General features: G+C 42.4%; 1 protein-coding gene across 1 annotated transcript in view; it reads right to left on the reverse strand.

The window, feature by feature from the left end:
* Positions 1-653: 653 nt before the first annotated feature.
* Positions 654-23,871, reverse strand: part of LOC117750337 (collagen alpha-1(XVIII) chain-like) — a 34,703-nt gene continuing 11,485 nt past the window's right edge. Inside the window, 40 exon segments of the mRNA XM_034561499.1 lie at positions 654-938; positions 1,153-1,265; positions 1,568-1,765; positions 2,855-3,175; positions 3,283-3,315; positions 3,727-3,855; positions 4,023-4,087; positions 4,261-4,420; positions 4,576-4,707; positions 4,794-4,828; positions 4,908-4,961; positions 5,323-5,353; positions 5,652-5,717; positions 6,538-6,603; positions 6,734-6,787; positions 6,926-6,961; positions 7,137-7,214; positions 7,316-7,375; positions 8,085-8,120; positions 8,324-8,356; positions 8,461-8,550; positions 8,838-8,873; positions 9,705-9,803; positions 11,150-11,176; positions 11,726-11,797; positions 12,070-12,201; positions 12,836-12,880; positions 13,035-13,097; positions 13,200-13,331; positions 13,436-13,486; positions 13,571-13,642; positions 13,737-13,799; positions 15,019-15,045; positions 15,232-15,438; positions 15,694-15,720; positions 16,795-16,925; positions 17,688-17,723; positions 17,726-17,740; positions 18,865-18,943; positions 22,075-22,146. Of these exon segments, the coding sequence (XP_034417390.1) occupies positions 725-938; positions 1,153-1,265; positions 1,568-1,765; positions 2,855-3,175; positions 3,283-3,315; positions 3,727-3,855; positions 4,023-4,087; positions 4,261-4,420; positions 4,576-4,707; positions 4,794-4,828; positions 4,908-4,961; positions 5,323-5,353; positions 5,652-5,717; positions 6,538-6,603; positions 6,734-6,787; positions 6,926-6,961; positions 7,137-7,214; positions 7,316-7,375; positions 8,085-8,120; positions 8,324-8,356; positions 8,461-8,550; positions 8,838-8,873; positions 9,705-9,803; positions 11,150-11,176; positions 11,726-11,797; positions 12,070-12,201; positions 12,836-12,880; positions 13,035-13,097; positions 13,200-13,331; positions 13,436-13,486; positions 13,571-13,642; positions 13,737-13,799; positions 15,019-15,045; positions 15,232-15,438; positions 15,694-15,720; positions 16,795-16,925; positions 17,688-17,723; positions 17,726-17,740; positions 18,865-18,943; positions 22,075-22,146 (3,390 nt within the window). The 3' untranslated portion in view covers positions 654-724.

A 23,871-nucleotide genomic window follows, 5' to 3' on the forward strand; every position in this document is an offset into this window, starting at 1 on the left:
GTGGTGCACCACATGTGCTTATTTTGTAAAGCAGTCCTGGTTGCGTTTAAAAGGCACAGTTTATGATCAGAAGCTCTTTTGAAAAGAATGAAATGTTCTAAGTTGTGTAGAATATAAATGAGGGTATTAAGCTTCTTTTTAAATTTTTTTCAAATCATATTTTTTCCTAACATAACTTCATTTAAAAATAAATATCTATTATCTTCTTTAAAATAGTCTTTAAGCGTTTGCTGTTCCCCGTCATTACCCACAATTTAAAAATGAAATTGGAAAAAAAAGTGGAAATGATCAATACTTAATATAAAAATAAAAAATAACAGGATGGATATAGCATTTTTTTATACACAGTTCAAAAGGTAACACAATGATAACGTCAAAAAAGAAATCACAAACAACAAACATGTAATATACAGAAAAAAAAGGATACAATTTGAGAACACATTTAGCTTCTCTGCTCTCGTTCCGCACCTTGGAGAAAAAAATGTGTCAACGCCCCCGAGAAAAAGGACCAACACCGCTCGGTTCGACCCATCTCTTTGGCGTTTGTGGAGGGGAGGAGCAGACGATGCAAAGGGTCTCTGCCAGGCAAAGAGCCACAGGGCCAGTTCATTGGGCGCCACGTGGCGTGTTCTCAGGGAAATTTAAATGGTGTTTAACCAGGGCCCAGAACAAAAAAATAAAACAACAAAAAAAAAATATATATATAGGAGGGATGGACGGGATATTATTTTTTGGAGTGTGATGTGAAGGCGTTCTCGATGCACAGGACGATGTAGGAGCCGGAGCAGCTGCTGGAGGTTTGCTGCAGGAGGTGGCCGCTCTGTAGTGATGATGCCAGACCAGTCACAGCGTGGTCGCCCGCCCGCCATGTTTCGCAGTAGTGGTCTGTTTGCCGGTGGCCTTTGTTGCTCGATCCGTGCCAGACCATTTTCTCTGGCCTGTAGGAAAGCAAAAACACGCATGTATCAGAAAAATAAATACATAAATAAATATATATAGATACATTATTCAGTATGTGCCCATGGATAGAAAAATCCGCAAATTATACAAAATGTAACAGCTAAGGAAGCAAATGCTGCTGCGACATGAAAGTGCATAGGATGCGTTATTAAATGGAAGATAACTGAACAAATGACAGGAACAAAGACTCACCATGCGCTGTCCCTGACGATGTCTCTGCCATCGAAGGAGTAGATCGGTACGTTCTCCCTCATTTTGCTCAGATCACCAAAGAGAGACTCCCAACTGCTGAACAACACTTGGTGCTGCAAGGAGGAGAATATATTGCCTTATATTTAATTTCATTAAGCAGCTAAATACATAGAACAAAGACTTGGTTTAGTTAAACAGAGTAGTAGACCACAGTTATTAACACAGAATCCTTTTAAGAAACCTTTAAATACAAGGTGCCAGAGCTACAGTTGGACTTCAGTGAAACTCACGCTTAGCAGCCTCAAACTCAAGATCTGTCCACATCTGAGAGGGTCAGCCTATGCCGACGCCCACTGTACTATAAAGAGAAGCCCTTTTACACTTCCCACTTCATTAGTCATCATTAGTCGCTCACCTTGAGGTTCACGATGGGTGTGCTGTCTCGGTCCGACCTGCGGACGATGGTGTAGAGGTCCTGAAGCTTGGAGGACAGGAACGCTCTGAAGGTCCCCTTCAGGCCCACAGCGCGGGCCTGCTGGAAGCACAGGAAGTCTGCCCCGCGGATCCCCCGCATGTTACCGGTTTGAGGGGCGTTCAAGGCGATGATATGGAGCTGGTGAGGAAGACACAGGTTTCTGTGATTCAAATGATTTATTCTGTATGACCTGCTCTTGGTACACATCGGTTAAGGATATAAAACTAATTTATATACTGAGTTTAACACATTGTTAAAAAAAAAAGTATTGTTGTGAGCAGATAAAATATTGCACATTGAATGTGTTTTTCAATAAGTTCCATTGTCTGGCAGTGTGTTCTTACTCTGAAAGTACTGTATGTAATAAAGTTAGACCACTAAATAGGCGGGGCCAAAGTATCAGCCAATCAAGGCTCATTGCAGATGTATACATGTCCGCTGATAAGTAATAAATGATTGCAAAATTATATATTTGAGTTTTTTCTTAGAAGAAACATCGTCTCCATCACTTTGACCAACAAGGAGCACTGCCGAGTTGATCTTCAAGTGTGCGGCCCACTTATGATCACGGTAAAAAAGAAAGAAAGAGAAGTCCCATGGATATGGATATTGGATCCTCTCAAACATTGACATTGGTATCAGCCTAAACATTCCAGTATCGGTCAATGGGGATGTCAAGGTATTAACCTTGATGTCAAGGTATTAACCTTGACATCCCCAGATATTAACTCGATACCAGAGAAATTTCCCGATTCCCGATACCACAAAATACTAAAACAAAACAATAAATCCCACGTATGCCAACATGCAGTCTTTTATTACCGTTTGCATACCGTATTTTTTGCATTAGATTATTATTATTATATTATATCCAATCTGCATACAACATTATTTCAACCCGCATAGAGTCCTCAAAAAATTTATCTGATCTGAAAATAGGACAACAGAAGCTCTAATTGGATGTGACGGGAGAAGAAAACAAAGCATGTGCTTCTTATATAAAGGTCAATAATGACAACAAAAGAGGGAACCGATAAGCTGCTTCACTGTCCTGTCTGTGTGTAGCAGCAGAGGGAATAAAACCCTGATCAGTTTATTGCCTTTCTTTTTTAACCTCCATGTCAAATATATAAACACACCACATACCTATCGGTGCCTTTGAGTGTGCCGCAAGATGATTCCCTCCATAGCTAACTGACATTGTTGACATTTATGAACTCTACTCACTCCTGATTCTGAGGGCTCCACATGGCTGACAGGCTGCGCTACAGGTGGGCTGGGTCGTCGCTGTGGAGTTACAGGGTATCTGTTCTCAGTCTGTTGTGTGGCTAATCGCCCATCCGTCTGGCCCGTGCGTCTCGGGTCTGGGAATCTGGGATCATACTGTGGGGGGTATCTGGGGTCAACGGGTGGGTGTGGTGGAGGCTCAATGGGTCGTATGGCAGAACCCCCCTGGGAGTAATGGCCGGCTCCGTTGTTGTGGGACTGGTCCTGGGACTGGGGGTACAGGATCACAGGTGGAGGCTGAACCTCTGCCACCTCGTTCTCCTTTAAATGAAAATGAGAGAGATTTAAAGGAAAATCCAAACCAGTCAGTGAATGAAAAAGGCCAAATACGTGTTCTCTGTATTCTGTTTTTCTTCTGTGGAACGTACCAGATCTCTGAAGAAGGGACTGTAGTCTCCAAGCTGAGAGGGGGAAAATAGCTGTTTAGTGACTACTGACATCTCACCTCACAATGAATGAATGACCTGAACTGAATTACATCATAATGTAGACAGAGTATATTTTCTCTGCATTAACTCAGACTCAAATGACTATTTTAAACAAACACACCTTTTCACCCCCACAATAAAATGTTGAAATGTTAATTCACATAACTACAAACACAAATGTATGAAACAAAACTATATATGTTTGCATGTCAACCAAAAATACCATTATTTATGTAAAAAAAACATTTTGGGTCCCTTTTGATTTTCTTTTGACCCTAGTGGCCAAGGATTGACCACAGCAGCTTTAAAGTCTAATAGTATTGAAGAGCTACAGTTGAAATGTCTCTCAAAGCATTGTGTTTTCTGTGGTGCAAAGTACTGTACCATGACTTGCCGCAGTCCGTCGCGTACTCTCAAGTAGAGGTCTGCTTTGTCAACGATGTAGATGAGGCTGCCCTCTGTCTGGCGTCTCGCAGTAGCTACCATCGTGTCATATGACCTTAAAACAGTAACCTGTGGAAAACAAATATACAAGGCATTTGGCTTTTGCTAAATGAATGAAATAACGAATAGATGGCTCCTCATATGAAAAAGAATACAACTGCTGTAGTACGCACACTGATAATTACAAATAACTTAACTTATCATTAAAGCCAGCCTAACTTGGATTGTGCACTTACCCCAGAAGAGTGACCGGGACTTCCAGGAGTACCAGGAGGACCAGGAGGTCCAGGAACATTGAGGGCTTCAAATGTAAACAAAAGCTTGTTAATGATTTGGCTTAAGAACAAATCAAGTGGAGTTTGTCTCCAGTAGCCAACAAGCTGTGCGCAGACAGTAGCTTAAAGGTCCGCTCCACACTCGATGTAGCAGTGCATAGTTTAGAATGAGCCAGAATATTTAAACAGAGTCGCTTACAGTGATTGGGCCTATATGCTCCGGGAAGTGAAGGAGATCCTTGGGGTCCTGGAGGTCCAGGTAATCCTGGAGGACCCGGACGCCCATCATAACCAATCCCTGGTGTTCCTGGTGGTCCCTGGGGTCCAGGAGGGCCCACTACAGGTTCTCCCTTTGGACCCTAACATGAAAAAGAAAAAAATCTAAATGACTGGAATGCATTTTAAAATGTAACATCATCTAGGTCATGAGAAACAGTCATGTGTAATAACCACAAACCTTCTGACAAGATCTGGACCGTTAATACCGTTTAAATATACAAGGATAGATTCTCACCTCTAAGCCTGGTTTGCCAGGGGGCCCTGACGGGCCTTGTACTCCTCCAAAACGTGGGTCATAATATCCGCCACTAGGCTCTCCCTTTTCTCCCTTCACACCTAGGTCTCCGCGCTCTCCCTTCAGTTCATTCTGTTGGAAACAGTTTAACATTATGAAGTACAGTACATCCAGCATACCGGGAAGCGGATTGGTGGGGTGGCGGTGAGCTAGCTTACCTTGAATGTGTAAATATCGAAATTAGAGGCGGTTCCTGAAAGAAAGAAAAAATATGTTTTAGAAACTAAGTTTCACAAGTACAGTGTGTATATTTTACGCTAACTAGGATTTACCTGGGATTCCTGGAATTCCTCGGTCCCCACCCTCTCCTTTTTCCCCTTTAGTTGCTACAACAAAATAATAATTTTGAACATTGGTTAGTTCGAAACAATATGCCACAGGTGTATCTTGCTATGTAAAACTGTGTCGTTGATCCTAACCCTAACCCTCTTCTGTGTTTTATCCATACATTCTTCAAATCTAGTCAGACTCGACAGCCTAATCTCTTGACAATAGAGTCTATATCCCCTCCGGGCTGAGGCAGCTTCATCGAACTAAAATTAAGATAGAACTGTTTATCTCTGCAGACACTTAATAAAAGCCCTTATTAAATCTCTCTTCCTTGACTGGCACTTTTTACTTCTTCATTCTGATCCCTCTCTATCCGACAGTATTATGTATCGGTGCGATGTGTGAGAGAGGTCATACCTGGGTAATTCCTTGAAGTTTCATCATAGCGCTATGAACGGGGCAAAGAGAAATGTTCAATGAAGAAATTCCCGGCAACAATAGAGGAAAAGATTCATCTCAGATTTATGCTAAATTATGCAATTAGCGACTGACTCAGTAGTTCCACCAGACAACAAGGCAAACAGAACAAAAGCAGCAGATAATGACTGGATATAGATATAATATGATATGGTTAAGCTGTCCGCCACCAGGGGGTACATGAGCGACATTAGCGTTGTGCTAAATAGTACATGTACCTGTCCAAAGTTTTATTTCAGGGTACAAGGTTTTGCATCCAGTGTACTTACATTGAAGCGATCTAAGGGCATGGTTGGCCCAGGAGGTCCAGGTGGTCCTGGTTGGCCAGGGACTCCCTGATGAAAACAAAGTGTTTTACTATTTATTACCATTTGGTGGGCATGTAGATATTTATTACTGACATACTATTAAGAGCTTCGACAGTATTTCATTATTTTTGACAACACCTGTGACACAATGATTGCTAGCGTGGATTTCATTTTCACATTCTCACAGCAAAAAATAAAATGTAAAAGGATTACCAAAGCTCACTGATGAGAACATATGTATGTACATGGTATACATATATATATATATATATATATATATCTATTTATAGATCTACAACAGATCATTGGTTTTATGGTCAGTTTCATTTTCAAAGGTGTGGTACGGTAGGCTATCGCGAGTAGCATGGCCTGCAAACTGTAGTTTTTGTTCATTGTTCACAAAACTCACATGGAAGGCAAAATGTTGCCACATCGGTGACTTCTAGGAAGCTGGAGGTCTTTCCAGTTCTGTTGTTTCTCCATGATTTCAAAGGTTGAAATCAAAGGCTCGTTTCGACCGACTTAGAAACAACACCGTGACACCCCCGCTAGCTAATTCAGGCTAGCTAATTCAGGCTAGCTAATTGGTTACTCGAAAAGAGGTTAAAAAGAAATTCCAATTATCGTTTATTTTGATGCTTAATGCAAGACTCTCTTCCTTTTCAATGAGTTTGTGACATGTGCAACCTGATTAAAGGCAGACACGTCACATTCAGTGTCTTTTGTGACAACAAGCCATGGCTTGGGTGTTGGAAAGTAAACACAATGATGTCAAACAATGTGCATTAACTTCTGCCACTGACAGAAATGATCTCTCTAAGGTATTGGTAATAATATTAACACTTACTGGGTAGCCATAGCCGACTCCTGTCTCTCCTTTCTCACCCTTGTAACCATTTATACCAGGGCGACCCTGAGGGGAGAAAGTCATCCTTTAAATGTAACTAGAGCAATATGCAATATTGTGGAAGTTGGTATAAACACATAACACACATAACACACATAACAGTAAAGCAACATCCAACCTAGGAAGAGGTACTTACAGGTCTTCCAGGCATTCCGATTTCACCCTTTATTCCAGAAGGCCCATACTGGCCCTGTACAATAAATCATGAAATGAAAGACATTGTGAGCTGACAGGAGAATGAAGTGGGGGAAAAAATACATTTTTGGTTTAAAACTGTTCAGTTATCTATCAGTTTAGATATATAAGATAGAGATGCTCAAACACTTACAGAGGGTCCAACAGGTCCAGGTGTTCCTCTCTCTCCCTACATGCAGGGTAGAGGAAATAGATTTGTTGTGTCACCAAAACCAGGCAAAACATTTAGAAATGAAAAGTAGCAACAAGTCTTATACTTTAGAGGAGAAGTTCGTATCTCTTCATATGAAAGAGACAAAATAGACATACAGTGAAATGATGCAGTCAAAAGCAGTGAGACTCACCTTCGAACCCGTCAGCCCTTCCAGATGCAGAAGGTTTCCATCAGGTCCGATTACCAGGCCTGGTTCACCTTTCTCACCCTGAACACAGACGAGACAACGCAGACTCAATTAACAGCAGTGTCTCAATGACGACGAGTGGCAAAAGGAATTGATGAACGATCAAATAACCAAGACTTTACCTTGCCCCCGTAGCCTGGAAGGCCGGGGTCCCCTCTGTCACCCTTTGGTCCAATAGGACCCTGAAGGATAAAGAAAGTGTGTTTTATCAGCTCTCTTTGGCAGCAGGAGAGTGTTTCCACGGATCAATTCAAGCCATTCCATTAGTCTCCGTCTATACAGCGCAGCTTGTTTTGAGTTGACCACTGTTTACACATTCAGTTTAGAATTAAGTGATGAGATGTTGTGGGCTTCTGCGAGTAGATGCAGTGCCAATACGTCATCTGCTAACTGTAGTGCAGATGCTTGCTTACTTTGGTGGAAGCCAAACTTTACTGTTAAAATTGTCTAGAGTTAGAACTGGTTAAAGACACAGTCCATAATCCAAATGTGAGGGTCACCACCCACCGCCTTATTCAGCACCCATCATTGGAAGTTAAATTAAAAGACCCATTCCAACAATGAATTGATCCTATAAGTCGGTATTATAGCCACACCTTTTTTTAAACCGAGCACCACCCACTCCAAACCAGTGAGAATAGCTCAGACAAAACAAAAAACAAAGGCATGTTTCATAGGAAATAACCAAAACGTTGGCAGAACATAACGCATCCATATAGGACCTGATCATTTATAGCATGTAAATTAACAGGTTAAAAAAAAGCGACACAGACAATGAGACAGCACCATTAATATGAAGTGTGTTTACCATTAGAGTGAAGTAAATACACTTCACATTTATGGCTGTAATAAGGGCAAGGTACATTCATTATGTATCCCAGGGAGACTTACAGGGAATCCAGCTTGGCCAGGTAAACCAGGTCCTCCCTGTACAGAAAAAATATACATATAAATTCATTAGTCGGGGGTTTTGTGTTTTGCTAAATGACTATCATGCATCAATTTATTGTTTCAATCTTAAATTGGACAAGCAAATCTACAGATAACTTAATCTTGCCCTGCTTGGTCTGACTCATTCTAAAATATAAACTGTGCAATCAGTGCAGCGTTGTGTACAGTAAAATACAAACCTGGGGACCATCATTGCCAACAGCACCATTAACCTGTAGTGACACACACATATAATAAAGTTAAGGTGAATGGCATCACTGATATAAAGTGCTCTTGGTTTAGAATGACCGTCTACAGAACGCTTTGTGTTGCTTACATTGCCAGATGTCTGGGAGATGATTTGTCCTGCTGGTCCAGGTGGTCCGGGTGGCCCTTGGAGACCTGTTCCATCTCGACCGTTTTCACCCTAAAACCACAACACACACACACACACAGCAAAAAGATGAGTAACTGTCCCACCTGGTAAGGCATTAATCACATGTTGATTGTAACACAGCTTACGTTTTTTTATATCTGTATAAAGATAAAGAATAAAAGTATTGTTTGGTTTGTGTTTTGTCTTTTATGGACAGTTTTTTGTCTTTTAAGGACATATGTAAATAACTACAAAGAAACATACATAAGACGGGAGATGTGTGTTACAATGAACAGATATTTTAGGGTTAAAATTATTGAAATGAAGATACAAATCACCCTTTCTCCTTTGTTGCCACTGTCACCCTTTGGTCCCTGTAAAATTAAATAGGAATGAGACAAAATATACGTTAACAAAAGGTGAAAGGTCCAAATATCTGATTCACAAAGATCCAACTGCAGATGAGAGGAACAACCTTCTTATTCATTGAAAACTGAAGACAATAAACGCACTGCTTCTTTCATATCATACAGTATAATTACCTGATAAACCTGTTCAATAACATGATGATTTAAAGTAATTTAAGATTCCATTCATATGTAAAATTTAATTCACAATGCGCCTGCCATGACAGTGTCACGCCCCGGCAATGTTAAAGCATAGCGTCCTTTGGGTGCAAAGCTCGCGCGTACATTGACAGAAAGCAAGCTTTACCCAGCATGCTGTTTGGTGGTGTAACAGTTAATACGAGAGCATGTGACGTCTGAATAAGTATGAATAACAACTGAGCCGTCTCTATGACAATTCAACAAACACGATGATGAAGACCATGACATGCAAATGAAAGCTTTGGAAAAGCGAGTAAATGGACCTTGTTAAACAACTATTTCCAAGGTCAAAATTAACTTTCATGCTTATATTGGGTATTACTTGTTATAGATCCCGATATGATACATTTTAAAGCAGTTGTTGACTGACAGGCAGCCTGATGTATTGTGCACTCTTAACAACATTTATAAAGCGTCACTGCTTTTTTTTAACTGCAGGCCGGGTAAAAAAATAAATAAAATTCCTTCTGTTACTGCATCTTGCCAGCATTTTGCATGACTTCAGGCTGCATACTCGACTGTTTTTTCTCAAAAAAGAAAAAGAAATGTCCAACCGGAGCGTGAAATATTCTCATTTGTCATCTAGATGTATTTTACCTGAGGTCCAGGGAAGCCGTCCAACCCTGGACGTCCATCTCTTCCTGTGAGACCTTCACTGCCCTTTTGACCTGGCATACCAGGCAACCCAGCTTTGCCCTGCAGAGGTACAATCAAGGTACGACGATGAGAATCACACTTCAGGGACGTTACTGCTTCATTACTGCCCATCATGTGGAAGAGTTTGCTTGTATTTCCTAACGCACTTAAAATCATGCCGCAACTCTACGCAGCTTTCAGCTACTCTCTGCTCATTGTTTTGCTTTATGCCGGTCGCGTCAACACGTGTGTGCTGACTCAGTAACTTGGGCACGCTTGTGCTGTGTTTGCTCAGAGTTTGGCCTTCAGCCCACTTCACATTCACACCTTCTACTTCATGGAACAGCTACGCTTGTTACATTAAATTCCACTGTTCCTTCTATCTATGCGTTCATTTATATGCTTGGGTAGCCAAACAACTGCCTGTCTTTAAATGGCCCGTGGTGGATAAAAAAAGAAAAACAATATAGATTGAGGATATTTAGAATAAGTTGCACAGTATGTACATTGCACATAAAAATGTAAACACTAGATGCAAAGCAGGCTACATTTTATTAAAAAAATTCCATCGTAACCTCTTGGCACAAAAAACGATAATTGACCATTTCTGACTATTGTGTTTGTTCCATTGTAATATTAGACTTATAGAGATTCACATTTGTAATCTCACATCACACATCTTCAATTGTTCCGTAATCTTTTCAGTGAACCCTTAGGCACAGGAATTTTCTCCTGTTTTAACTTTAGCAACATAATATTGTAAGTGTATGCGATAAACTTTATTAGAGTTTAGAAGGTTTCAATCAAATTTAAGAGCAGCAACATGTGAAAAAATCAGTAAACGGTTGTTAATTAAGTCGTAGTGTTGCATAGTTATTTTGATAGAAAACTATTTTCTATGGCACTTTTTTTCCGGGCTAGAAACACAGCTTTTCTTCCAGCGTAGCTGGTTGAAAACTATGCGTTTACTGGCCAATGACTTTGACCTTTTCTCTTTGTGGCCCACTATCAAAAAAGTTAGTCCTCCCCTGATTTAATGTATTTATTGTTATTACCAGATCTGTTTGTGTGCTTGTATTGTTTCTTTTCCCTTGTTTTTCACTCTCAGAAATCTATTTAGGTGCAGCGTATTTTTCTCAACGACAAAGGTTTAGAAAACCCACGCGTGAAATGACATCAGAGGAGAGCAGCAAGGACAAGACGACCACCAATAACCAAAATGAATGTTTAAATACACTTCTTTAAGATGCTTAAGGCTGTGCAGAGGCTGGAACCACCTTGTACTCAATGTACTCAAAGCTAGACCCCTTCTTGATCCAATAGTCTGCTTTAAAAGAAGACAAAACATTTGAGTTGGAGAAGGGGCCAAGAGGACCAGCTCATCACAGATTAGAAACATTACTTACCGGAAGTCCAGGCAAGCCAGAAGAACCCTGAAAGCACACACACATGTGGTTATTAGCAAGTTCTTGTCTCTTTTCCTCATGCAAGGATGCAAGGGCACACTAGGGCACAAGGATGCAAGGGCACACTAGGGCACAAGGACGCAAGGGCACACTAGGGCACAAGGACGCAAGGGTACACTAGGGCACAAGGACGCAAGGGCACACTAGGGCACAAGGACGCAAGGGCGCACTAGGGCACAAGGATGCAAGGGCACACTATGGCAAAAGGACGCAAGGGCACACTAGGGCACAAGGATGCAAAGGTACACTCAATAGTAATCTTGAGTATGAATCGGTCACTAAATTACCAACATCACTTTAAAACTGCTGATCAAATCCTGGTACAAAGACTTACTCTGGCTTGTAATATGGGGACTTAAAAAAAAGATTTTAAGAATTAGGAGCAACTATATCTCATTTTAAACCTTGTCTGTATTGTGAAGAATGTGAGATATTGTATATCGTATATCGAATGTGAGATATTGTATATCATCTTCCGCAAAACCTGAAGTATTTCCTTTCAATTGCAGTACTGACCTGTCTTCCCTCTGGTCCTGTGATGCCAGGCAGTCCATTGCTGAACCCTCCACCAGAGGCCTCCATGTCATCCTTCAAACAACAACAGAGATTTTATGACAGTTAGCCAAACTCGGGTTTTTCTTTTGGGATTGAATGCTTTCACCTCAAATAATTTACATAGTGATGGACGACAACAATGAGTCTGCAGTACAGCTGTCTATCATTGAGCATCACCAGTTACTTTATAAATAACTGTCCCAGACAACCACATTACACACATGAAATGTTGCTTATTGTTTTTGGGCATCTTTTACATTCATACATAGTCAACTCTACCAAAAGGTATCGTCACATAAACATACAAATCCAACACGGTAGCTTGGTCCAGGAGGCCCCGCAGGCCCTGGTTGCCCAACTGGTCCGATAGGCCCGGGCAGACCAGCCAGTCCAGTCTGTCCTGTGGTTCCCGGTAAACCAATATCTCCTTGAGATCCCTGTAGGTGACAGAATAAAAAAATGAAAAAATGTAATAAAAGCAAATACAACGATTTCATCTTCATTAAAGTGCATTCTTACCATGGCAAGATAGTGTAATTCATTGTCTCACAAACTAAGTAAAGGTAAGTAAGTGTGCTTTAATAGTACGAAGATTAACGTAACTGCACGAACACACATGCTCATTGTTCTGGGGCCAAATTCAGACGTCACCAAATGTTAAACCAAACCATAGCCAGCGCTCAGATTAAACTGGAAGTCAAGGCTAGCTGACAATATTTGACAAACATTTGCATATTGTGAGAAGACACAAATCCCCTCTGACGGCTGACGTGCTGGAGCCCAGTTACCTGCGGATGGGAAGGCTTAAGGAAGTGGGAGGAGGGTAAATAGTGGGGCGGCAGAGAAGTAGGAGCTTGGCTGGAGAAATGAAAGGGATGAGGGAGCATATCTGGTATCTCAAAAGCACGCCACCAATTCATGGACCTTGTTTTCAGGACTATGTGTTCTCCGTGACTGGTGACAACAACAAAAGGCAATTTGCATTCAGTTGTGCTTTTGAGTGGAGCTCTAACTGTAACGTGTAACCACTACTTTAAGGCATCATCTGAATCAAGACAGTGAAATCCCCACCTTCTCTCCGACTGCTCCTGGAAGACCCAGATCTCCTGAAACCCCCTGGTGGAGGAACGAGAGGAGGACAAAATATATTCATAAGAAACGCTCTGAACTATAGTGATACTGTGGCTATTGTGCATGTTTCTATCATTTTTTTTCAAAAAAGGATTGAAAAGAGTTTAAAATATTTAAGGAAACGTCATCAAACAGTAACCTTTTCTCCATTGGTACCAAGAGCTCCTGGGCGTCCATCAGTACCCGGCAAACCAGGCAAGCCCTAGAGGGATTTGGTTCAGTCGATTGGGTTAGATTCTACAGTCATTATGAATTATGATTTATTTGGCGAGTGATGCTGAGAGGCCAACACATGGACACCTACAGGTTGACCGGGCGCCCCGTCCTTTCCTGGTGGTCCGAATGCCCCAGAACTCGATGCTGCTCCTGCTGTCGAGGGACTCGCAGGACCGGCGGGACCGGGGGGACCAGGGGGACCTGGTAGGCCAGGCGATCCCTTAAACAACAACATGTATTGTCATTTACGGATGCTGGTTACAGTCTCACAGAACAAAGCTGAGGCCCTCCACTACATCGTTTGTTTATCCTAATTCTTCTCACCCGAATGGAGTCCAGATCAGGGAACCCAGAGCCTTCCATGTCCACAAAGGTCTGAAAAACATGGACTGGAATCAGATGTGTTCAACAAGTGAGTCACAAAGCATTATGCAGCGTGTGAGGCCTAGATCAACTCACAGATCCGGTTCCTGGGAGTCCCGGAGGTCCAGGGAGTCCCCTGGGGCCAGGTTGACCCTCTCCACGGTCTCCCTGTATGCACAGGACTCATTATTATAATCTATTTATAATAATACAAATACAGTCATTGTATTCTTTATTCTGTTAACGTAAGTGGGCATCTAACCTTTGCTCCTGTTGGTCCAGAGTCACCTGGGGTTCCTGGGAAGCCAGGTGGTCCATCAGGTCCCTGTGTGGAGGAAATAATCCTGTTAGGACCCTCATGGTGTTAATACAAGGAACATGGCAGTGTCGAGGAGTAGGTATCAACCAAAGGTGCTCCGGTCAGGATCTTTGGGGACGATCACCGGTTCAGAAATATGTCACTTTGCATGAAGTCGCCAGCTGTCAGTAAAGCGTGCATTCCCCCAGAGAACATGAGCCTCTGAAGTATGGAAGTGTTTCAGAGGGAGACCCAACCATGTGGTTCTCTGTAAACTTTACACATTGGAAATGAATTATGAAAGCATCCCCGAGCGCTTTGTGAAGACGGCACAGCGTCCTGTTTACTTTGAGTCCCCACAAAGCGTGACAAATTCAGATTATCAACACACGCAGCACGCTTCTGTGAGGAGTCGTCACCTCAAATGGATTTTCTGCTGTACTGGTAACGTAACGAAACACCGTGTGACATTGTTATTCTGCCATCTTATATCCTCTGTTTACTTCAATGGCCTCTAACAGCAATCCTAAAGACCCTTTTATTCAGGAAGGCGTTTTTTTACTTTAAATCACTATTGTATTTTCTATTATAGTTTGTTTTTAACTCTCTACTGGCTCTGTAGCACTCTGAGATTCTTTTTGAATGAAAAGTGCTTTATAAATAAAATGCATTATTATTATTATTGTTATTATTAATCCTTTTGAATATGTCCAGAATATTTCTGATTAGTATCTGATAAAAAGTGTGTTGGTGACTGCATAACATATTTAAATACTAATCAGACAAGTGGATAAGTTCAGTGTTATAATAATCAGGTAATATTTTTTTTTTTAAATAACCCATAAATATGTCGGTAGCCTAATTGACTAATACAAAAATTATATTATTATATTCATTGATAAAAATAATTGTTATTCAGTGCAGCCCTAAACACAGGGTCTATTTATCCTTCTATTTACGTGTTGCATTATATATTTAACATTAATATTCGACTCTCTATCTTAGAGACACAACTTACAATTTCAGTCACAGAGAAGTAATCTTCATCTGATCAGCCTTTACAGAAGCCACCAATCAAAATATTAAGAATGAATATTGGCCAATAAGGATCAGTGGTTGGTCGATCGGAGCACCCTCAGTATCTCCCTAAACAAGCCATCATCACTTGACCTTTGGACAGGTGATAAGAGGTCAAGCCACGTTGCCAGTGCTCACGGTTTAGTGCAGGGGAAAAAAAGCAACTTACGGTTTTTCCATCCTCACCAGGATCCCCCTGGAAATAAGGAAATATACGTCCTATGAGACACATTTCAAGATTGATTTGACAATTCCTATTTCCAATTCCAAACACGTTTTAACTTAATATTGAACCTATTAAAAGGATCATATTTGAAACTTTGGAATGAATTCCTTTGAAAGACATGTAAACAAAAACAAAATTCAACTGCAGTCTACTAACTGGCTCTCCATCAGCTCCTGGTGGTCCCTGGGGGCCCGTAGCACCTTGCGGTCCGGCCGGTCCTCGGGGTCCGGGGCCTCTGGAAGAAACTGAGCCGTCACTGTTGACCGAGTACTCGGTTGCGGGTCCTGGAGGGCCGGGGGAACCGGGTTGCCCAGGTGGGCCGGGGTCTCCTTTCTTTCCTTGGTAGCCAAAGCCTGCACTGCCCTGCAGATAAAGAAGAAGAAGAAGGCGCTGACTAAAAGCTTCTCCAAAAAGTACCACAACACAAGAAAGATGAAGTAACACTGACACCAGTGCCTAATGGAATGACACGAAAAGTAAGATACATGCAATAAAAAAAGAAGTAAACTAAAATAGAGAAGTAATATTGCGTATTATCCTTGTTCTGTTTGTACAAGACACCTGCAGCTTTGCTCCGAGGCCACTCGATTCAAAAGGATGAGATGATCTCTAACTCACCTTTAATCCTAATTCTCCTGGTTCCCCCTGAGCATGAAGAGAAGAAACAGAGTCAGTGGCAGCAGTCTTCAATGGCTGTCACATTCCACTTAAACACTAAAATGCACTAACATGTATCCACATGCTGGAGAACTTCACATTTAGGATATACACTTCCCTTTGAGGGGGGGGGGGACAGTGAAAATGTAATCAACGACACACATTAAAGAAAATGAAAAGGTCCTTAGCGTAATCAACTAGAACTTCTATAGAAACAAGACATGACACTGGTTTGTGTTGCTTGTATTTTATTCCTTCTAATCTTTTGATCTCCATGCGTCCGTATCCGCTGAAGCATTGAATCTCTGTGTGTTTTGTTTTGCGTCTATATAAGTGCATTATGTGTATGTTGCTCTGAGACAGAAGGGACGCAAATCAATGTTGGGCCAACAGTAATGACCTCACTTTAGAGGACTTTCCTTATTTTACAGTTATTGTGAAATCAATGACATTTGGCCCTCATAAGAGAAAAATATCCATGCATAAAACACACACATCTTGTCTTTATAAAATGAAGAAATGTAAACTACCGCATGTGATTAAATGAATAAAATACAAGCAAAGAAACATAACAATAGCTTATTGAATTGCATGGGGGCGGGCCCTTGTGGAACTCGCTCATATGATTGGATTGCACTGCAGGTGCCGGCTGCTTTTACTGAGCCTGTTTCTCTCATTGAGCCACCGCAAACTGGAACAGCACGCAGAACAATCTAAAGGGCAGTTGAGTTTTCACATTTCACTTGCAGTTATACTTGATTAATTTGCTTTAAATGTCATGCATTTTAATTATTCTTAAGGGTTATATTATTTTACTAATCTTTCTTGGTGCCTCTGGTTTTTAATTTGCTTTATTTTTAATTTGCTTTATTGCAAATGACCTCTTTATCTGAGTGTATTTTTGAGTTATAAATAAAGGTTGTCCAGCCCACTCTCTGGCCCACTGCAACCTTCACAGGGACAAAAACTCCGCCGTCATCAGCGTGTCCTGCCCCCTCCCAGTGTGACAAAGATGTCTCGTACAAGTATTGCATCCACAGTCGATTCCATGAAAGTCCAAACCTTCTCTCCACGGGCTGGACCCCGTGAGCCGGAGCCGGAGCCAGCATCTCCCTTTGGCCCGATTGGACCCCTGTCTCCTTTCAGTCCTGCATCCCCCCGCTCACCCTTCTCTCCTCTGCCCCCAGCTGGACCTGTAAACAGGACAGAGTCATTAATGCCCTCATGAAATGACCTTTCAAAATGGATGAATGACCGTATCCTACATCACAAAAAAATACAAAGACGAAAGAAGAGGAGGGGAGAAAAAAAAGTGGGAAAAGAAAATGACTTTTTGCTTGTTGGAGTGAGAATCCCAGCGTGCGCGTTGCGCGGCTGTAAAAGCTGTAAAAGCTGTTAAAGCCCACGCCACGGTGTTTTGAGGCCGTACCACCATCACGGCGCTGCATCCTGATATGTACACTCTGGTGTGAGCCCTCAACTCTTCTCACGGAAGGCGTTACTTTCAACACACTTCCCGAGCTGTGCAGTGTGCTCCAGTTCAGGGATTAGAGTTTAGCAATGGGACACGGGATCCCATGAACGGATATACACGGGCATGGTGCGTTCACTGACAACACTAATACCTCATATCATAGTACTGGTAGCTTAAGGTAATAGGGAATGTTTTCCTCCCATGCAACATATGCATCCCTTCCTCTCTCTCTATCTCTCTCTTCTATTCCCTCTTTGTGTTTATCTTTCAGAAAGATAACAGCCTGAACAGCCCTATTTTCCATCCCCCTGCCTCATACACAAACGTGTCCAAAGCATAACACAGATAGATGCCTGCGTGCTTTTAAAGTCCATGTGAGGTCCTGCACGTGAGCTAGGTAGAGCATCCGACCAGAGAATATATTATTTTTTAAAGGAAGTAAAACGCGGGAGATGTGGATGCTTGTCTTTTTGTTTTAAACTCTCTCGACCTGGAAAGCTCGCGCCCGAACTGACTCGTACTGGGAGTCACTGGCTGAGAGACAGAGTTAAATGAACTTTCTGGGGTAACATTATTTTTTAAGTCAGTCACACAAGTGTCTTTTTTTCTTGTTTGGTCCTTTGGATTTTAATTTTTAAGCATTTAAAAGAAAGAACATTGTACAATGTGAAATTGATCAGATCCTGGTTACATGATACTGTGACTTTGACCTACAGTTCACGCCCTGCACTTAATCTTAACATAGCTCATCACAGCCCCATTTTCATAGTCCCCAGTTTATAGTTGAATTTTTCATAGTGTAAGTCAAAGTGTCTGAAAATTCAGCGCTGGTTGGAACTTTCTCTCTCAGACAAAACAACTTGCTTTGTCTCTGCCCTCCGACTGAGGCCTGCATTGTATTTAGCATTAGTGTTGCTGCTTGATTAAAGTCATACGGCATATTTTCAAATACAATATGTTCACATACTTTATATTGCAGATAATGCAACCATCAGAAGATACAAATGAGAGCACTGTCGTTCATGCCTCAACCACCAGATGGTGCAATACACACAGTGTGCCCCACTGGAATACTATGTGCAGTATGACATATTATAAATGGACTACATAGCGGTGTCACGTTCTCTGTGGGTTCATCACTTAGTAAATTATTCTCAAGTCAACTTCAACTCGAGATGGTTGAAAACACATGTTTTTTGTTGATCCAAGTTAAGTATTTTAATGTAATTCACACAGAAAGCAGCATCCCAAATGAGAGCCCTCGGACCTCTGGTGCATTAATCCTCACGTCCACTAGATGGAGACATGTGTCAGTGAGTACCTTTGTAGCGAGCTCTGACCCGCTCAGTTATGCGCCTCAATATGAATTCTGCAACGCCATGTGCTGTCATAACCCCTCCCCCATACCCAAGGGTGAGCCAAATCACGTGTCGGCATGTGGTACGTACAATACATATTTCCTATCATTCGAATTATAAATGTATGAAAGACAGAGTGATACAGCATGGGGCAGATCTGAAAGCATCTGTAAAAAGAAAATAGTCTGAAGACATCTGGCATAAAGAAAACACACTAAACTATGATTTCTGGCCAGTACATCAATATACAGACACACAGAACTTAGAACTGTGTTCTCGATTGTGTCCAGATAAACTCACCGGTTTCTCCGGCAATTGAGACGTCGTCTTTGCTGCTCAGCGGTGGCGGCTGAAGGGGCCGGGAAGATGGAGGCGGAGTCTGCAGGTGAAAGATCATGCAACAGAGTGAGATACATTTACTGGAAGGGGCACTAAAGCCGCTCTAGATTGCATGGCTATGTGCAACAGCCGTGCACTTGCATGGGAAAAAAAAGTAGGCATTGTGTTCCCATTCAATCCCACTGATGTTTATAGTTTGTGCAGCCAAAGCTCTCTTCCCAACGAACGAGGCCGTTTCCCAGCTCTGCACGAAGCCTTTTTTAAACGGGGTAAACATGACTGAGTCAACTCGTGCACGGCGAATCAGGCACGGAGCAAAAAAAAAAAACTTTCCTTCCGTCATGTTTTTTGGGGTAATTGCAGTTTATGTGTTTATCGCTGTGAGACATCTCAAGCCCGGGCCCTGTTGTAAAACTCTTCTGCATGGGAACAATATTACGGCTGTTGGGGAACACAGGTGCCAGTCTGTCCCGCTGATACAGCCCGCAGGTGCAAAATGTCATCACCATTATAACGACCCCCGGGGCGCAACGGTTGAGCTCCTTTACGGCAGCCTTCATTACCATTCGTGAGTATGAGTGCGTGTATGTGTGTGTGTATGTGTGTGTGCGTGTGTGTGCGTGACTCCTGGCCCTCCTGACGCAAAGTGAGGCTGTTGATAATTAACCAGTTCCCTTTCAGAGGAATTCTCCCGACGGTGTTGCACGGCACTGGCTATGCTAAGAATTTGGCCAGACCGCGAGTGACGGCTCTAAGTTGATATATGTATTAATGTGATAAAGAATAACCTGCTTGTTCACTCCTTTACTTATCCATCATAGCTGGCGTTGAAGGGTGGGAGGCTCCGATCTTCAGTGTTGATGGATTTGAACCACACGACCCCTGAATCTAAGAGCAGGTATGCAGCTCCCTCGGCAATGAAGGTATTCCACCTCTGGAACAGTGTATGGGGTTTTCTTTTCTTCCTTTTTTTTTGTTTTCTCAGTGCATGAAGTACTGCAGAGAGAACTCACTGGAATTTGTTCTTGTCGTAGTGGGTGTAAGAAAAAAATGTTTGCCTCTCATGTGTTTGAAAAAAATATATAGATACATTTTATTTTTTTCTCCCAAACATTGCTGCTTTTGATTTAAGGGCAAAACATGCCTGTTGGCCAATCAGTGAGCTACTTTGAATTTTGAATTGAGAGGCGAAGGCTCCATCAGCACTCAAAATGGATGTGGCTGCCACATCTCACAGCAACAATCAGATTAACAGCCCCAGTTAGCTCAAACCAAACCTGGTCAAAATGTCTGTGATTTTTATTTGACTAATTACTCAAGAGAACTACAGTCAGGAGAGCAGGTTTTTATACTCATGGGTCATCAAGTCTAGCATCCTCAGCCTTCAAGTCGCAAGTCAGGTCGAGTCTTCAGACACTCGGGTCTCCGGTTGAGTCTCCCAGCAGACTGTGAAGAGTATATCTCACCACACTAAATCCATAGATGTGTTCACGTTGAGTGTTTATGAAAAGCCGTTTTAAAGGAACGTTGCAGACAAGCTGCTAATAAGAACTCAGCAGCTGTCCTCCGACCTGAAACAACCACTCGCATCACGTGCAGCTGGACTTAAGCTCTTGAAACATTCCCTTCTCCGGGTTTCATGCTTGAAGGAGACACCGACGGGTGACACCGCTCCGGGTGACTGACTCGCTCCGACATCTATTCCCGCGCCGAATTCCGGGATGACAAAATGGAAAGTTTACTACACAACTCTCCCCGTCTGAGCCGTCTCTGCCCGGACTTGCCTTAATTGCAGCGTTTGGACAATGTAGGATCTACCTTCTGTGAACAGACATCGGCTGGAAAAGAAACATCGGCAGGTAGGCATTAGAGGCCAGCTGCTGCGTGTGACATCGCATGCTGCATGATAAAAGCCTGCTGAACAGATGGAAAAGCCCCTTAATAAAGTTGCTGAGTACACAGCGGTCACGTTGAAGAGGCCTCCGACTCGCGGAGCCCGACCCCGCCCTCCCCGGTCTCCTCTTCTGGCTTTCTTTCCATCTCAGTCAGATGCTGCTGATGGAGAAACCAGTCAGAATAACAAAAGCCTTGAGGCCTCTGACTTGGATCCGATTGAGTCCAATCGACATCTGTTTTTTCTCACTCTTCACTGTAATTATTGTGAGTGGGAGTGCGTGCACGCAACAGAGGCGGCGGCAGCGGCGGCGGAGGGCTGCTGATGGAAGCTGTGCTCCATTTTAGCCTGCGTGGCTATATCTTTTGAAGGGTGGGAGGCTGTGAGTGGGTGTCTGTAGAATCTGATTGTGTGAGTCTGTGTGTGTGTGTGTGTGTGTGTGAGAGACAGAAAGACAAAGTGGCAAATGGGGAGATGAGGGAGAATAATAGCGTGACCGTGTGAGCGAATGGAAAGGTGATGTGCATGGTGGGTAAGCGACGTGCGTGGTGGGTAAGAGACTCGCATCCGTCAGTCAGATACTACAGATATAGTCAGGGCACACGCGCCTCACCAGGTGAATCCTTGTTCTTTGAGCATACCGTTCATGCTGAAAAAGATGTGCTAAAGCCGGACATCCTTCTCGCTGACCTTACGTTCTGTTTCAGAGTAATGTTATTAACTCCTGAATTTTAGAAAAAGCCCAGTTTTAACTCCCCAAGGTCATTTCCCTCACTCGTCTGACAAGAGGAAACTCTCAAAGTAAAAATTCTTTGTCCCCACATCTACGAGTCAGAAGCGGCTCAATTTCCAGACGCCAACTCAGCAGTTTTTTAATCTCTCTTGAGGGATGAGCGTTCACCAACTCATAGAGAGAAACCCGAGACATCAGTGGCGTATCCAAGAAGAAGCAAAGGAATAATCTTAGTCGGCCTGTATCGCGTGTCTGGCTCGATCGGCTGCTTTGAGACCTCTTCAGGGAACACAGTATTCTTCATTCTTCTTCTCTCTGCCTCGTATCTCGATTTATAGTTTTACACATACTTCCCAATGAGAAAAAGGATAGACCATAATGTTTCAATATCATGTACCAAGAAGAGTAAGAACAGTGTGTTATTAATGAAACATCACTTAACCAAGCGTACATGATGGAGGAAAACAAACGTCAACAGGTAAATGTTGTCAAACCTTTGTTGCAAGTAAAAGAGCGAAATAATAAATACAAAGTTGTTCCATACCGTCATTCTATGCTTCTCCCCGGTTGCTTGTGGGGGTCTGGTTTCTTCATGGCCGCTTCCTTCCCCTGAAGCCTGAGGAGACCAATCAGACATTTTCAATGTTATGTCTCCAAGATGTTCTGTCGCGCACTGACAATTAGAAACCTGCCACAGCTGAAAAGGTTCTTTCACGCGTCCTCGCACCACGTGTGTCAGTTCATGAACTCTACTTCTAAAATCAAACCGAATGTTGCTGTTTAGTTAGAATATGTGTACAGTACATGTATGTATTTTACATAACTACATAACAATAAAAAAGGGACTAGGGTTGGCATCGTATTATCACGCCTTTCAAGGTCAATGCGATTTATTTGTATTTCTTTAAAGGACAGGACAACTATTCATTATATTTCCTTCTGAGCAAAAAAGAAAGTGTCAGAGCAGGGCTTTTGAATAGATAAGGTAATAAACAAACATTTACAACATAGTCCTTTGCTATATAATAAAACCTAAAAGAAACTATATATAATTACTACCACTGCCTCTGATTTGCTTTTTGTCCCCCAGCAACTTTCTTTATTAAAAAACAAATATTGCGAGGCGGGCTGGCACTAACCTCTATCGTATTTGTGCTCTGACTGACCTGCCTGCTGTCTTTATCGCTGTAAATGTGTCTCTGTATGCCATGTTCTTATAAAACATATATCTAATCTCATTGAGCCAATTACCTGGTTGAATTAAGGTCATTTAGCACTCGTTCTAAATGATCAATACTCTATGTCTCTCCACTAATGCCATTCATTCAAATGCTTGTATATTTGTTGTATCACACAATTTACAAATACACATTAGCTCATTTACTGCCCTTGGATTCAGAGCGTCTGGGTAATGCAAACACCTTGAATGTGTCCTCAGAACAGTGTGTGAGGTTAGCATTTCAGATAAAAGACACTCCCTGAAATCGGAAACCTGTCATTTCAACTTGGAATGTGATTCTCCCGTCTAATCCAAACAACATCTAAGGATTTAATGACAACAAGCGGTACAAGCTTGAACGTTGTTCTGTCAGTAAGGTCGAGGGTTTGGTGGTCTCAGCAAGCAGAGCAGCTGTTTCACTGACTAACAGTAAATGCCGCTGGTGGGCTGCAGCGAGGCACCTGTGTGTGTGCGCGTGTGTGTGTGTGTGTGTGTGTGTGTGTGTGTGTGTGTGTATGTTTGTGTGTGTGTGTGGGTGGTCAGGGTCGCCGCTGAAAGGCTGCTCTTGGGGCTCTTATCTGTTACGGATTTACGATTGCTAATGATTGATGTCAAACGCTGGAATAAATCAACAAAGTACTCAGACGGACACACAGGCCTCCACCTGATGTGACTCTTAGTCATAGCCTGTTTGAAACGATGGGTCCCTGATTTCTTCTTCTTCTTGCTAGCCGGCGACCATCAATGTTAGCAGATGCTGGCAGATTTCATCAGCCGCAGCTAGTTAGCCACTTAGCTAAATGTTAGCTCCATGACTGGGTTGAAAACGTTTCCAGCTGACTCTTTTTAAGAAGCCAATCGTGTAAAGGGGGTTTAACTCGATGACTGGAAACCTGATAACATTAGCCCGAACTCTGACAGCATCCAGGACCTGCTTCCCCACACTGGGGAAACACGACTCAGAGGTTCTGCTAGATGTGAAACAGGTCTTTCTTTTGTGACCTGTAACCCATAAAGGAAACTGTCACTGTGACGTTACAAATTGGGTTGAGGACTGTCGTTTTTTGGAGCCTTGAGTTTGGCATTTTGGCCATCGTCATCTTGGTTTTTAGCCGTAGACAT

The sequence above is a fragment of the Cyclopterus lumpus genome, chromosome 21, assembly GCF_009769545.1.
Source record: "Cyclopterus lumpus isolate fCycLum1 chromosome 21, fCycLum1.pri, whole genome shotgun sequence".
Lineage (NCBI taxonomy): Eukaryota > Metazoa > Chordata > Actinopteri > Perciformes > Cyclopteridae > Cyclopterus > Cyclopterus lumpus.